Source organism: Rhea pennata, chromosome 14 (genome assembly GCF_028389875.1).
Source record: "Rhea pennata isolate bPtePen1 chromosome 14, bPtePen1.pri, whole genome shotgun sequence".
NCBI lineage: Eukaryota > Metazoa > Chordata > Aves > Rheiformes > Rheidae > Rhea > Rhea pennata.
In genome coordinates, this window is record NC_084676.1 from 249,268 (window position 1) to 265,889 (window position 16,622).

Here is a 16,622-nt window from a genome sequence, read left to right on the forward strand (position 1 = left end):
AACACTTGCTTAAGCTGGAAGATGTTTGGAACTTGGTGACAGTAGATAAATAAATATTTGTTAGGAATTCAGATGTGATTAGCAGGTATAGTTTCATTTGTACAAATAGACAGGATTGATGGTAAGTATTCAGAGGTGGAAGGCTAGTGCATTAACCTATATCAGCACATCTAGCCTCAGAATAACTAGTTTGAGTACTTATATTGACAGTAATTTTGATCTTGCTGTCAAGGGGTGCTAGATAGATAGGATCCAATTCTCAATGGTTATTTCAGTGTTAATTTGTATGAATAAAGAAATATAAAAGCTTATAGGAAGCTCTCATTAGATGTTGCCTGAATACCTAAGGAATTTGGGGCACAGGCTCTTGAAGGCATCCAGAAGGTCATATGACAATGAAATAAATAGAGAGAAAATTTTAGGAATATCAGCAGATCAAGCTTAAAGATCTTTTCTGTGCGATTGAGGTGAAGATCACAGAGAAAATATAAAACCATCTTTCCTTTGATGATACTGTTTCCTCGTTGGGCTATTCGTACAGCCTTGACTGAACTATTTAACCACATCTGAATTAGTACAGGGATCAGCAGGTCCAGTATTGTTTCTTTATTGTTCAGTAGTAGCATTAGGTTTTTGACTTTGTTTTTGACAAAATTCTGTATTACATAGTAAAAACAGGATACATGTTAGGTGAGGAGGCTGATTCTGCTAGCCTGATGGGATGAAGCTGCCACAGCTCCATGTCACCAGGTCCAAACAGTAGAGAAGCTGAGACTGCATTCCCAGTAAGCAAACACACATGTACATTATGATATATGTACACATATATAACACACACACACACACACACACACATATATATTTACATGCATATATATGCATATGTGGCTGACCACACAAATCAACATGGACATCTCGACACTCACACGAACAGCCCAAACAACATCATCCTGTTCCCCTCTCTGGCTGATCAGGAGGAAGGTCCTTTACTGCGACATATATATACGTCCATATTGAGGAGCTTTTTACCACATAACCTAACAATTGGCAATATATTTCCATTTGCAGGAAGTAACCTCAGACTTGTCTATTCCCCACTGCTACTATAGTTCTGACAACATTTATTCTGTTGATGATATAAAATACACCTCATCAGGTCTGACAGCTAACCTCACCTTAAACGATATCAATACCAAAGCTTATGAGAATTCAACTTTACCTATCAGTACACTTCGCTTGGAGGTGAAATACCATGACAACAATATGGTGCAGTTTAAGGTAATCTTACTCTGGAATTTCTCCAAGTTTATATTGTTCCACTGGTGTAAAAAATATTTTATTTATGGAAATAATGATTTTAATAAATTCTGTATTATCTGGACAATGGTACTCTTGCCTAAATAGGTTTCTCCTTTTAAATAAATAGCCTGAATTGCTCTTGGGAGAGCCTCTTAGGAGGCTCCTCTGGTAAGAATTTTGTCCCAGCTTTTAAAATGTGGTTATATGGCTCAAGGATATAATGTCAATGTATACATGTAATGTCAAGCAGTAACTGGAACTAAAGATATCTCATTAGGATGCAGTACAGTTACCAGTAAGAGTTATTATGGTTATAATACAATTTTATTAACCATTCTATGTATTTTCTAAAATATTTAATATTTTATAATTTGTTACTATACCTTTAATAAAACTACTCTAAAGTTTTATACGTTGCAAAATGATCAGACAAATGAAGTCTTGAATTAACTTAGGTCAGCTTATAGAATGCAGACAGCCTGAAAAAGTATCTCTTAAAGTTGACTAAAAGGTGAACAGAAATAATTAAATAAGTCATTCCTGGCCCAGAACAAATCCTTAATATTTTTTATTTTCCAAACAAGATTTTTTGAGGAAATTATAGAAAAAGGCATATATCAAGAAAAATACTCAGAAAATTTGTTCAACAATTTTCTGTATTCTTTTTAATTAATTCAGATTTCTTATCATTATTGGCAAGGTTTTGAAAGAGTCTTTTTGTAAGACTGGGAATCTGCCAGTCTATAGACTCTTTTCTATCAGTCTTTAATGAACACAGGAAATAATACTTGAATTGTTACCTTGAATTCTTCCAAATTTAACTGTTGCTAGTGTTTGCTGCAAATTTCATCCAATTTTTCATTTGCAGATTTATGATTACCAGAACAAACGCTATGAGGTCCCAGTACCACTAAATCTCCCTCAATCTCCAGTGAGCACAGCTGAGAAGCGACTTTATGATGTATCAGTTCACAGAAAGCCTTTTGGTATACAGGTTCGACGCAAAAGCACAGGGACAGTTATGTAAGCCACGTTTACTTTTTTATTTCATTCATTTTTGTTAGCTATTTTCAAATCAAACCATTGTATTGTCTGGCATGTTTTAAATGCCCTGAGTCTTCTATGCACGTCATAAAAATGGGATGTCTGTCATATAGCAAGAAGGGATTGCTTGGCCTTTGCGTATGTATGAGAATATTAACCTTGAAGAAGCACTCAGAGGGTGACCTGAGCAATATTCTGTTTTTTCTCAAAACTGGCCAAGATATTTCCCTGTCACCTTGTAGTGTGACACATGCTAGAAGTCCTCTGCATCATTTTAAAGAATAGGACATAGACATTTCCAAAGGCTGGTTTGTGTTCAGTTCCCAAGTATCTAGGAGACACAACAATTTTCTACTCTTTCTAATCTTTTCCTTAGATGACAACAGCATTTTTTATGGAGAGACTTTGTTCATTTGTTGGGTTATTTTGGGAGGAATGGTTAGGAATACAAAAACAGAAGAAAATTTTGTCTCAGCTAACTTGCAGATAGGTTTTAGTAATGTGACAGTTAATAAATCTAGCAGGAGTTTCACATCTTTCCTTAATGAAGTCAGACCTAAAAAAACAGATAGCAATGATGTTAACCATTATATGTCCTATGTTTTGGCTCCAAATAAAAATGTTTTTATGTCATTCTTTAATGTAATCAAAACTGAACTGCAAGTTCAGTTCCTTTTTGCCAACCAGAGTAATTATTCATTCTGTAGTTCAGTCTCCTGGAACTATATCATTCATCAGACAGATTGTAATTCAATTTTTAACAATAAAGAAGCTAATTTAAAACCGACGTTTCAAAATAATCTACACAAAAAAGTCCATTAAACCCTAAAAAAACCCTTCCTTTTTTACTGTATCATATACAGCAAAGATCAGTCAGGATAAAAAATGTATTAATGCTTCCCTGAAAAGTCTTTTCCCAATGAATTGCAAAAAATGTGAGGTAAGACACATACGAATGATACCTGTGCACACTATGTATCTGTCAGAGATACATGGGGCATTCTGCACCTCTGGACTGTATATGTTATTTTTAGACATCCTTATTTCATGTTGTATAAATTTTCTTGATAACTGTAGGAGTTTTATCCCAAGGTCAATGAAGAAGGGGGAAAAAAAGAAGGAAAAAAAAGAGGGGAACTGCAGAGAGGAAACCAGCCTCAGAAGGTTGACTTTCAGCTACACACGACACTGGAAACTGCTGTGATGTTTTTCTTTATTTTCCTCTTTCTGTTTTAGCTGGGATTCTCAGCTACCAACTTTCACATTCAGCGATATGTTCCTTCAGATATCTACCCGCTTAGCATCCCAATATATATATGGATTTGGTGAAACTGAACATACCACATTTCGACATGACATGAACTGGAATACTTGGGGAATGTTCTCAAGAGACCAGCCTCCTGGTGTAAGTGGAAACAAATTGCAGTACTGATTTTTGCATAATTAACTGCTTTTTGCTTTGTACCAATCTGTGTTGACTGGCTGTTGTGATTTGTCATCCAAGGCAGAATTTACCGATGTTCTTTGGTCAAACCCTTGCACCATTGATGTTTCAATAGCATAAAGACCACACATAACTCCTTTGGGTCTTTAGTCATTTCTTATGAGTACAGGGACCAATATTAGTGATTAGTGAACCTAATCTACACTGGCCTTCAGTAGGGCTTTAAAGTCCATTGGAAATCAATGGATACTGGGCATGTTTATTAGCTTTGGTCGTATCTATTGAGGCTTATAACTCTGATGCTTTTTCAGTGGCAACATTCTTGTCTAAACCAGCCAGAACCCATCTGACTCTGGCTGAGTCAGATATTGGATGAAAACAAAAGACTTAGAAATAATAGCACATTGATAGAGGTTTTTTATGCTTCTCAGCTAATTATTCTAATTATTTGTGTTAGGAAAAATCCTACAAATCTGTGATCAAAGTAGGACTTACAGAAGTAAATCAAAAATCTTGTGTCTATGAGTGCGAATGTATTATTTTCTGCACAATGTAATGTTTTAAATTTGCAGAAAATTAACAGTGAAATAATAATCCCTTATTATATCTATAATTTCCAATTCAGGATTTGAAATGTAAAAAAAAATAATAGAAAGTCATGAACTTGTCTTCATCATACTAATGTTTGAGAAGAAGAGAATTTCGCATCAGTGATTTTTTTAAAGACATTAATATATTTTTTCTTCTCCTTTAAGGAGTCTGAACCAGACTGACTTCAAAATTTGAAGTTGAAAATGATCTTTTCTGGGAATCTGAATAATTACATTAGTATAATTTTGAATTTTATTTGTTGTATGTTTGGCAGTTGTGTATCTGATAATTTGTTAGCTTTATTAGTAAATGTAAATAACTGAATGTTTGTGATGTTTCTCCAGTAGAAAACAGCTTTTTTTCTTTTGCAGTATAAGTTGAATTCATATGGTTTTCAGCCATTCTACATGGCTCTTGAAGAAGATGGCAATGCCCATGGAGTTCTTTTGCTTAACAGTAATGCAATGGGTAAAACAAAAAAACACTTTATCGGTTTTATTTAGATATTCAATTTTTTGCAATAGTAGCTTATCCAGACATACATTTCCTTGTTTCATGTCCTCCATTTTCAGATGTGACATTCCAGCCAACTCCTGCTCTGACATATCGCACAGTTGGAGGAATTCTGGACTTCTACATGGTTTTGGGCCCGACACCAGAGCTTGTTGTTCAGGAATACACTGCAGTACGTTTCTTCTTCTCTTGCAAACTAAAACTGGTTTTTGTTTTCTTTTTGCCTATTTGACATAAATATTCTTTTTTATTTGGTTTCAGCTGATTGGAAGACCATACATGCCACCCTACTGGTCTTTGGGATTCCAGCTATGTCGCTATGGATATAGTAATGACTCTGAAATTGCTGAGCTAGTGTCTGCAATGAAGGCAGCTCGCATACCCTATGTATGTTGATAATGCTTAAAGTCTGTGACGATGCTTGAACTTCCAGCTTCAGGGTACTGTCGAATTTAAAACAGTAAAAAGCATACAGCCATGGAAGAAGAGATCATACTATATGTTTTATGCCGTAAGAAAATTTTTCTGTAAACCTTGTGGTGTGGCTCTTTAAGGCATGCTTAGTCACCAAAGGCCTGAGCATTGTAGCACTAACAAACTGCCTGATAGCACATTCAGCTTCCGAGCTGCTCTAGGACCCCAGTGGTCCTTTAGGAAGACACCCAAGAACACAGTAATTTTGGAGAAGGACTGTGAACATATATTAAAAAAAAAGGAAAGAAAAGCCCCTTACATTTATTCTTTTTGTGAATTGCAGGACGTTCAATATGCAGATATCGATTATATGGAACGACAATTGGACTTCACCCTTAGTCCACATTTTGCCGGATTACCAGCTCTAATTAATAAAGTAAAACAAGAAGGAATGAGATTTGTGCTAATCCTGGTCAGTGTTGAATTCTGGGTTTAAATTACAAAATCTCATTGCTGAATATGGGATACGTTTAACAGTATTTCTATTTTTGTCTTCTGAGCATAAAAGTAAAATTTTGTTACCATCAATTTTAGGACCCGGCCATATCTGCAAATGAAACCAATTACCTCACTTTCAAAAGAGGTGTGGCTGATGATGTCTTCATAAAATGGCCCAATACCAATGATATTATATATGCAAAGGTATTGTTCTTAACAAACAGATGATTGTAGAGGTATATTGTATCCAGCTAAACATCATGTCATTCTCAACTCCAGGGCTATCTTTAGGGGAAAAGACTTGTTCATTCTGGAATTTAGATGACATGTACAATGCTACAGACTGAAATGTCTTCAGTTTGTGTTGCTATTAGAACATGCGGGAGTGAAACGTGGCTTCAGCTGTTTGCTGTTGGTACTTATTTATACTCAGTTTGATTTAATTATTTTAATATGTCCTTCCTCCTAATAGGTCTGGCCAGATCTCCCCAATGTAGAAATTAATGGGACAGTGGATGAACAGGTAAATATTAATGTGATTTGGTTATTGACACAAACAGAGAAGGAGCACATTAGTTAATATGGTGAACTGGATGGTACGATTTAGTCTAAGGAGGAGGATGCAGAAACGATCCAGCCTTTCCACTAGAATATCTAAAAAAAAAAAAAAAAAAAAAAAAAAAAAGCAAAAAAGGCAATTTTTTTTACAAATTCCAACATTATCATAGTGTGATGCTTTCAGTCCTATACCCGTGGTTCATTTTTCTATTCCTTTTACAGCTCCACCGAGCACATACAGCTTTCCCAGATTTCTTCCGCAATTCCACTGCTGAATGGTGGAAGAGAGAAATCACAGAATGTTACACCAATCCAAACAATGCATCAAGAAGCTTAAAGTTTGATGGCTTATGGATTGTAAGTGTTTCTTTTTTTTATTTCTGAGTGTTTTCTTTATCTTTTCATCATAAGATTGATTCTAAATAAAACAAAACCCAATAAAATATGATCATTCTCGGTTGTGATCATAACTGATCACAGGAAGTAAGGATGCAGATATTTGAGGTTAAAATATTATGAATGGTCTACTAAAGATTAATTTTTCTTTTGTTAATAGCATCATCGTTTGTCCTATTTTTCATTATTGAAACATTTTACTTCCTATTAAATCTTTGTTATTTACCTTTGACTCGCATATTAGCTGCTTCACAGTGATGTTACTCTTCTATTACTGTGAGAGTGACAGAGCACTGGAACAAGTTGCCCAGAGAGGCTGTGGAGTCTCCTTGTCTGGAGATATTCCAAACCCGCCTGGAGGTGATCCTGTGCAACATTCTCTAGCTGATCATGCTTGAGCAGAGAGGTTAGACTAGATGATTTCCAGAAGTCCCTTCCAACCTCAACCATTCTGTGATTCTGTGCAATTCTATTAGTGCATGCTTTTTTTCACAGTGGAAGTCTGTTATTTTTTTCCCATTACTACTTCTGTGAGACAAAATGGGTTAGATGGATGGTTTAGTTTGTTTTTCAAATAAAATAGTTGTAAAGCCAATTAAGTGTTAATGTATTTCCATACAAAATGCAAAAATGTCTAGCCATCCAGCAGAATCTTTGGTGTTTTTCTGTAATGCCAGCCCTGATTTATTAGTGCAACCAAAGGATCACAGGCACTGAGGACACATGCAATCTTTACAAAGTTCAAAGATTTAGTTTGTTTATGTATCTGTAGTTATATATTCTGTACTGATTTCAATTTTACACATAGGAAAACCTATCCTTTTCAGTCAGTATGCAAAAAATAAGAAGTTCTTAAAACTGAAGGTAGTCTCTATGAACTGAACACAGTATTCTGAAACAAAGTATTCTGAATCTGCCTTCAGTTTTGGCTTCAGAGAGGCTCCAGTTTTGTTTGGTGCTTTAGATTCTTCCTGCCTGAGAGAATGATGAATTTATTTCTCCACAATAACACCGTTCTGATGCATGGAATAGAGCCTACCGTTACTTCTCTTCCCTTAAAATGGCCCTTTCCAGAAAAGTTTGAATTCTATCAGACAAGGTAAAAATTTAAACGAAGGTCTTCATTTTCTTATAAAGAATGAAAGCACTAGGCCCTTCTGTGAAAGAGCAGCTGCAATGCCTTCTGCTTGTCTTTAAAGAAAAGAGGAAACTTTCAGTGAAGGAAAACATCCTTGTTACATGCAGCTTTTAACCAGCTGCAGCTCTCTGTCACGTTGCTTGGGCACCCTCCTGGATCTCTCCTTCATCCTTACCACCCACTCAGTGAAGGAAAGAGAAGGAAGGTAACCTAAGAGCTTACTGGATGTTATAAAGACAGCACACAGAAAATGAAAGAAATAGTTAAATTCATTCCTTTAATACCAATTTCAAGGCTCCATGTGCCTCCATGGTAACTTTGTATTTTCAGAGAATGTATCTAATGGAGAAATTAAACTTTACAACTATTGCACACTAGAACTGCTACTCCTAGGAGAGAAAACTCTGCTTTTCTTTTTTCTTTTCTTTTTAACTGAAACTGTGAACCCATGTCAAGAAAATGCAGCATGGCAGACACAAATCGTAGTTGTTCATGTTCCTGAGGACTTCTACTATGCTACTTTTCTGCAATTTAGGATTTAGAGTGTTTTGTACCATGAAACAAATAAAATTGGTTTTACTTTATGTTTTTAGGACATGAATGAACCTGCAAGCTTTGTTAACGGTGCCATTAACGGCTGTAGAGATGACCACCTAAGCTGGCCACCTTATATGCCCCGTAAGTCTGATCACTGCTTAAAACAGTCTCAGGTCACTTTGGTTAATATATAATTTCTTAAATAATGTATGTGACATAAATTATTAAAGTTAGATAGATAAATCCATATTTGAATTAACTAAATTAACTAACTAAAAGTCACTCTGTTTTCAAAGATTATGAGCACACTTAACTCTAATCTGTTTTGATGAGAAGGGTGACTGCATGGCACTTTTAAAGTCATTTTCACCCCTCCTTATGGGGTGATAGGTTTGATACTTATTTTATATCTAGGTGATTTTTTTGGGACATGATCAGGAATGTGGTTCCCAGGGTTTTGCATAGTTTTCTCAGCTGAGTATTGAAATTAATGACTAAAATTTAGAAAATAGCCACATGTCTCCTCTCATGAGCAGTTATTTACATGTAAATCCTAATCTGAGGACATTTGAAATACCTAGCGTTCTTAGTATGGCTTTACTGGTGTGCAGTGGTGCTAACTGGTAATAATTACTAATACTTTTGTTGGAATCCTTTTTGTTGCTTACTGCCTTCTTCAATTACGAGGCATCATTTCTCAGGATTTGCCAGAAAGCTAATATTCAGAATATTCCTCCCAGTTTTCTGTCTATATGGATGAGATAGCAGTGTTAACAAAGATTTGCAATATTTTCTGAATTAGGATACATTCTGTTTACTTTTTGAGCCTCTTCAATACAGGCATCTAGAACTGAGTTATTAATATTCTTGCAGACACAGATATCTACCCAGAAGCATTAGGAATAAGCAAATTGAGAGAACTCAGAATGCTATTTTTTTAAAAATAAATAAATGATGGTATAACTACCAAAGAGATTATGAAAATTAACAAAGTAAATCACTGAAATTATTATTGAATGTTAATTACTAAAATATAAATGTTTTCATTCCCCTTCCATTAGATTTAGGCTCTAGATCAGAGGGATTAATTTTTAAAACCCTGTGCATGGAAGGCCAACAATATCTCTCAGATGGTACTCCGGTTAGACACTACGATGTCCATAACCTTTATGGATGGGCACAAACAAAACCTACCCTAGAGTAAGTTGCATTAATTTGTTATTTCCAAAATACATTACAAATGTATTGTCTGTATCTATATCCTTAGGACTAAAGCTTTCGCCAGTTTATTTAACATGCCTAGCAATTTTTTCTTTTCATCTTAATACCTTCAATTCTTCAATTCAGGTAAAAGTGGAGTTCACTGTTAAGAAGGTTGAAAAGCAGTGCTATAGTTTGCCCTCTGGACTTAAAATTAGAGTGCAATTTAGGCATCTGTAAATCAATATCATTAAAATAAAATTGAATAATGCTGAAATAAAAAATTTTAAAATATAGATTGTGTTCATAGGCTTTCCTTTTAAGAATTTATTGTCTCAGCTCCAAGGCAAAATTTATCATGTATTTCTTAATGAACAATATCCAAGGCTATGTTCGGTAACTTCTAATATAGCAATACTGTTTCACTTCTAATTCAATGAATATGCAAGAAGTGCTATTTCTTTACAGTTACTAATGATTTTAAAGTCCTTGGTAACTTTGATAATACCAAAAATAAAGAATATAGCAAGGCTACTCACAGTTTTACCAAGTGGATGCTGTATTTCACAGCATTTGCTCCATTGCATCACTGTCAGCCAAGGTAAACACAGTGTTGCTGACAGGGCAGGAAATAATTTGGTTAAAGCCAAATTAAACATAATTTGTTTTTTGTAAGTGGACAGTAATTTAACACAAACAGGAATATTATCATTGCTTCTGTGTATAAAGTGTGAACTCAAGTGTAAAGAAATATTTTCTTCTGTTTTTAAGAGGCACTATAACAGAATTGACCATCATAAATTACACAGCTTATTGAAATATTCTCACACTTGTAAGGTAGAGAAAATCCGTATTAAAAAAGTCACAACTCTGAATTTTTTCTTCATTGCTTATTGGACAAGCAGTTGGGTAACTGGAGAAGTGTTGTAATAATAATTTATTCCAACACTAGATCATCCAAATAGCAAGTTTATTTGCACACAAAACTCACAGAAGCATGTGACCTAAATGGAATTTTTTGCATAACTTCATGTAATTTCTACTCTCCACTAGTTAAAGGTAGCTTCTTGATATTGGCTTAATGTTCTTCTCTAGTAACAAGGCTTTTGTGTAAGCTTAAAAGCCAGAACCTTTGAAAGTGAATACTGTAACTATTTTGAGGTATTACTATTCACATATACACTTTAGGCTCAGTTCTAAAGCAGAGAGTCCTGGAAGCACGAGTCAGCAGAACATTTAGGTCATGCTTTCCTTTAACCACATATGCAGCTCTATGCATGATGCATACCTTTTTCACGTTTCTGATGTTGCAATTTCCAAAGCATTGTTTAAATAGAGTAGACCAAGTGAATGCTGGAGGTTTAACTGCCTCTCAGCTTCTTTCTTGTCTCTAAGAGGAGAATGCAGTCAAAAGTCTTCACATCAAGTGGACAACTTTGCCTAGTTCCTCCAGCCTTCCCAGCATCTCAGACCCTTCACAATTGCTAACTTTTCCCTACTCTATGTTTTCACAGTGCTATTAGCACTATTAGCATGCTTAAACCTCCAGGCACTGATGCTTACACCAATAAGTATAACTTGTCTCCCAAAGATCCTTGCTCATACTACAGACTGAAACTTTCAGAAGATATGTAGCCCCTTTTCATCCATGCTGTTCCTGTGCCAGAGCATCTGGAAAAGCCACTGATGGAGTCCTGTCTTTATGCTAGCTGTTTCCTTTTTTCCCTGCTAAGTCCCTAAAAGTGCCAGCAAAGCACAAGAAGACCATGATCTGGGAATCTTGAAAGGTGCATTTATTTATCTCTCTCCAGTGAGTCCAGCCTCTGATTGCCTCTATGCTCTGAATTTAGTTTGAGTAAGGAGCCTCGTGTAGAGGCAAGGGCCATGCTGACCAATGGTATCTTGCCAGTGGCATTCCCTAACTTTTACTCTGTTTCCATTTATGTTCTTTTGCCTCTAACTTGGGAGAGAAAAAGGTGTCTTTGTCACACCATGCTTGAATATTTACTACTCCTTGCTCTAAACCTTTGGAGACCGAAAGGTTAACTAATGCCACGATATTGCACTTCAGTTTGTTCTTTCGTTGGTGTGAGGCCCGTTACCTCCTCAGAGCAGAAGATGTCTGATCTGATATGGTTACTTGTAGATGTCCACGTTGTCCATTTCATACCATCTTTTCTTTGAAATGATTACAGATGAAAGACATTTTTTGTTTCAGTACAGTTTTGGCAAGTCATATTATGCTGGCAAGTTTAATATTCTTGGCACCTCTGTTTTCCCCCTTACTATCTTCTTAGTCTGAATTTTGCTGAGATTATTTTCAACTGTTGCTGTAAATTTTGTGGTATTTTAATAATGGAATGCTGTGCCCTGGATCATGTCATGTAACCCTTAAAAATGTGTAATCTTGTAGCATAATCAGCCTTAACTGGACATCTGTATTTTAGCACCTCCCTGTTCACCATCTAACCATAGGCTGACTGACACTTAATTCTTAGTTAGTTTCTGCATATATGTGAATCACAGTGAATCCCAATACAAAATATACCTTGACTGGATGTATGCCTGTTCACACTCACAAGAACAATATAGTTGCACTTTGCTGTAGGAAGATAAGCCACTAGGTTTATTTTCAGAGGATCTTATGTAATATCTTTCTAAATTATTTTGATTCTCATGTAATTTGTTTCTTCTACTGTTCACAACGTTAGTGCCTTGCAGAATGTCACAAAGGAGCGTGGAATTGTTGTTACCCGTTCAACATATCCCAGTAGTGGAAAGTGGGCAGGACACTGGCTTGGTGATAATACTGCAGCCTGGGATCAGCTTGCTAAATCTATTATTGGTAAGTAGAAAGAAAAGGATCTATAATCATTTTTTTTCTGTGCAGTAAATTCTTCTTGATTTATGTGCTTTTAATAGTCATGTGCTTTTATCTGAAGTAAATTACTGAATTCAGCAGTCAGAATTCATGGTCAGTTCCTTTTTGACCCTTTTTACAGCTTATTACAAAACTCTTCACAATTTCTATAGTAATTGGGTTTGCTGTATTGGGCACTGAATGCTCTAATTCCTACTGGCTTCAACCATCCACAACAACCCACAGTCTCCCCCCTTCTTGATTCCCACCACATTCCAGTGATCCTGCCCCTGCTGGCCAATATGTGTTCACTTCTGAAGAACAGCTGTCTGGTCTTTCTGTAATGGAACAACCTGACATATTGGAGAAACTGTGGAATGTCTGTATTTCAATTTTTATTATCTGTGCAACTATTAGCATGACAAAGGAGAGGGGAAAAAAAGCAATTGTTATTGTTGAATTGTTTTTTCCTTGTAGGTATGATGGAGTTCAGTCTCTTTGGAATATCTTATGTAAGCTAAGCAGTTATTACCTTATATTTAATTATCTTTACTCAGTATAAAAATTTATAGTATTCCAATTGAATTATTTTCTAAACATTCAGACAGGAGCAGATATATGTGGCTTCTTTCAAGATGCACAGTACGAGATGTGTGTTCGCTGGATGGAGCTGGGTGCCTTTTACCCGTATTCAAGGAATCACAATGGGAAAGGAGTAAGGGTGAGTTATGGTTTTGCTAATGGTTGTGTCCCTTGCAGCACACATGAACAGATCAGCCAGAACATTGCACAAAGAGACCAGCCCCCCAGAAATGCTCATTCCCAGCAAAATGGACATTAAAAAATTCTTCTTTGGTTATATGCCATATGCCAGCTCTGTTGTCAGTCTCTGCCTCCATTGTCAGGTTTCCAGAGAGTGTTAAACCTCATAACCTAGAAGTAAGCCTGTGCTGTGTGCTTGGAGTGAATCAAACTTCTGTGTATTTGGGTTTTGTTTTTTTTTCCAAGTGTGCTGTTTTTATGTACACACAGCACATCTACAGGACTAAAATACAACACTTTTATGGTAATATACCTTTAAAGGGGCAAAACTGGCCTTTGTGGTCTCATCCCTAATTGTTCATAATTACACAGCAAATCAGAGATTGGGACAATTAAATAAGATTCTTGGGCAGGTATCTGAAATTACTGTATTTTGCACATTTCACTCCATAAGACATTGGATTTCTTATTTCTTATTATGTAAAGAGGAAGGGAAATACTATCTAAATGTAGGACCTCTCTAGCTAAAGACTGTATTACAGAAATCCATAAAACAAGATAACTGGAAAAACAAAAATAACCGAAACAGTATTTATATTCTAGTTAGAGCTTAACGTCTGGCAGATCACAGGTCTTTGTATAGCATGAATTTAATAGATTGAAGCCTGCTTTTGAAAAATAGTGTGATTTGTCTTGTTGCAGCAGATTAAAAATGCAGATTCCAGGTTATCATATTGCTTCCAGTCTTATCCAATTTACCAAGGTATTATTCAATGTATTCTAGAAAGACTGAAAGTGCTGCTGAGGTCGTCACCAGAGGTTTGTTCTCTTTTTGAAAGCCCTGAGTGCTGCCCTACAGAAAAGATGGATAATACATTTTGTACATGAGAATGCGTCTCACAGTCGGTTGAGTTTGCATTAAGTTTTTTTAAAGTAGTCCCCCTAGGTTTTTCCTCATCTCCTCCCTTTTTTATTTTCCCTGCTTGTGGCTGACAGTGACATCTACTGTTTTTACCGTCATTTTGTTCTTAAATAAAGAATAAATAAGTGAAGGTGCTTTAAATTACAGGAGGACCAGAAGGTTGCAAGAGTTCACAGAAATTTCCTCAGCTATGTCTTACTGTGATGTTTTGATACATATATGAGGGTTACTAGTACCACAAATTATATGAATTTATAGGTGACGTATCAATAGAAAAAAAAAGATGCTAAATGTGAAGTGCACTGTAAACATTAGCAAATTCTTTAACCTATACTTTTTTTTTTCGTTGCTTCAAAGCAAAATAATACAGCTTGAATAACAGCAGTCTTTTTTTTTCCTTTTTAGAGGCAAGATCCTGTTGCCTGGAATTCAACATTTGAAGACATTTCCAGAAATGTACTAAATACAAGATACACCCTGTTGCCCTATCTCTACACATTAATGTATGAAGCCCATGCTCATGGAAACACTGTGATCCGCCCTCTACTCCACGAGTAAGTGTGACTCTTTTTTGTCCATTAATCATGAATTTCCATCGCCAGTACTCTCATAAAAAATAATATTTTCCCTCAGCAATTACAACATTTTTTCTTTCAAAATTTGCATGAGACTGAGAACACAAGCTGTCAATATCAAGTCACACTTCTACAACATTAGTTCTCCATCTCATACTATGCAAATATTTCACAATTTGAAAATTTACTTATCTAGGATTAATGTGTAAATTTTAAGGTTCATTCCTATCATATGTGGTGGTAAGTAACAAAGTTCTGTCTAGTGCTGGAAATATGTAAAATCAAAAAGTAAATGTAGCAAAAACAGCTGCGTCAAAATTCTAAGCAGAAAAACAAAAAAAAAGAGGGAGGCAGAATTTTGACATAAATTATGAGCTTTGCAGCAAAACGTGTTTTATTTTGGCCAAATTTATATAGCAGATTAAAAAAAGACAAGTTCATAAGAGACATAAGACCTTATTTGTACCTTGTCAGAAAGGAAAGTATGTGCAGAAGTTTAGCTTTTAACATTAATGGTGAAGTCTAATATCTAAGTGTTTGTCTTCAACTAAAGAGCATTGAACCATTTCCATGCATTGACTTGATTCTGTCAAAGTCCCTTAAAAAGAAATACTACAAGTTAGATAATGATTCTCAGGATGGCCAGCAGTTAATTTTGCTATTACTAATACCCACCAAGCAAAACTTATCTTTTGAGTTCGATGACCTAAATATACCGAAAAGCAAATGGAAAGAAACAGTAGAAATGAAAACTAAGTAAAAGATTGCATTTCTCTAACTGTTTTCACATTAGGTTCTTTACACATTCTTGGCAAGCATTAATTGATCAATTCATAATTAAATGAGACATATTTTTAATAACTAATCTTGATTACCCATTATTAATAGTAGCATAAATAAAAACGAGGAAATAGTACATTCAATTACCAACAAAAAAGCTTAAATAAGGACACATTTTGTAATGTCTCATAGCTGTTTTTCTACCTTGCAGATTTGTGGAAGACAGAATGACATGGGAAATACATAAACAATTTCTGTGGGGTCCTGCATTGCTCATCAGTCCCGTTCTGGAACCAGTAGGTCTTTGAGTACTAAAGTGTTTATGTGTAGGAAAGTATTAGAAGTCACAGTAGCTAGGCTTCACTTTTTGCTTTAATATACCTAAACCAAAAATGTTTATTTCCAGAATGCTGTGACGGTGGATGCTTACATACCGAATGCCCGCTGGTATGATTACTATACTGTAAGTTGTCTTAAAAACTGACTTACATATTCTTCCTAATGCTGTTTAAACAACAGCGTAGTGTGCTGAGAACAGTGGTGAGGTATGAACCAACTGTCCCCTTTCTATCACCATGCATCCAGCACAAGTTCTTAGTGATGTAGCAATTACATCTTGGCCGGCTTCTTGCAAAAAATATCCTTTTAATGTAATATTTTTAATATGACCACAGTAAAAGTAAATTAAAATGTGAAATAATACCTTTAATCTGAAGTATTTCTGTTGCCTTTTTTAAACTCTGGAAAGCTATATGTAATTTCTTTACTGAGAACGCTGGAGTAGCAGAAGACAAAACAGTTTTAGCTGCATTAACCTTTCACGGAAATTTAGTAAAGATTTAGAGGAAGGAATGACTGACATCAAAAATCACTTCATCTGTCACTAGTTAGTATTTTACTGGACTAAATCTTTTGGTTCAGCTGCTCTCAGCTAGTGTCTCAGCTCTCAGCTAGCATCATTTATTTTATGTTTGCAGACATTCGTACCTTATCTTAAAAATATTACGTAGTTACTTCTGCATTAAAAATTTTTGTCATAACAACTTTTAGTATTTATATGTATACCCTTTACATAACCTTATAACCTTTGC

General features: G+C 35.4%; 1 protein-coding gene across 1 annotated transcript in view; it reads left to right on the forward strand.

Annotated features, from left to right (window-relative positions):
* The window catches only part of LOC134146984 (maltase-glucoamylase-like), a 53,693-nt gene that overhangs the window by 32,196 nt on the left and 4,875 nt on the right, over positions 1 to 16,622 (forward strand). Inside the window, exons 25-42 of the mRNA XM_062587681.1 lie at positions 1,069 to 1,278; positions 2,168 to 2,322; positions 3,580 to 3,748; positions 4,750 to 4,846; positions 4,951 to 5,063; positions 5,153 to 5,278; positions 5,649 to 5,777; positions 5,900 to 6,007; positions 6,276 to 6,338; positions 6,584 to 6,718; positions 8,489 to 8,573; positions 9,494 to 9,632; positions 12,344 to 12,477; positions 12,970 to 13,004; positions 13,097 to 13,213; positions 14,582 to 14,730; positions 15,743 to 15,827; positions 15,938 to 15,994. Of these exons, the coding sequence (XP_062443665.1) occupies positions 1,069 to 1,278; positions 2,168 to 2,322; positions 3,580 to 3,748; positions 4,750 to 4,846; positions 4,951 to 5,063; positions 5,153 to 5,278; positions 5,649 to 5,777; positions 5,900 to 6,007; positions 6,276 to 6,338; positions 6,584 to 6,718; positions 8,489 to 8,573; positions 9,494 to 9,632; positions 12,344 to 12,477; positions 12,970 to 13,004; positions 13,097 to 13,213; positions 14,582 to 14,730; positions 15,743 to 15,827; positions 15,938 to 15,994 (2,106 nt within the window). The remainder of the gene's footprint in view (positions 1 to 1,068; positions 1,279 to 2,167; positions 2,323 to 3,579; positions 3,749 to 4,749; positions 4,847 to 4,950; positions 5,064 to 5,152; positions 5,279 to 5,648; positions 5,778 to 5,899; positions 6,008 to 6,275; positions 6,339 to 6,583; positions 6,719 to 8,488; positions 8,574 to 9,493; positions 9,633 to 12,343; positions 12,478 to 12,969; positions 13,005 to 13,096; positions 13,214 to 14,581; positions 14,731 to 15,742; positions 15,828 to 15,937; positions 15,995 to 16,622) is intronic.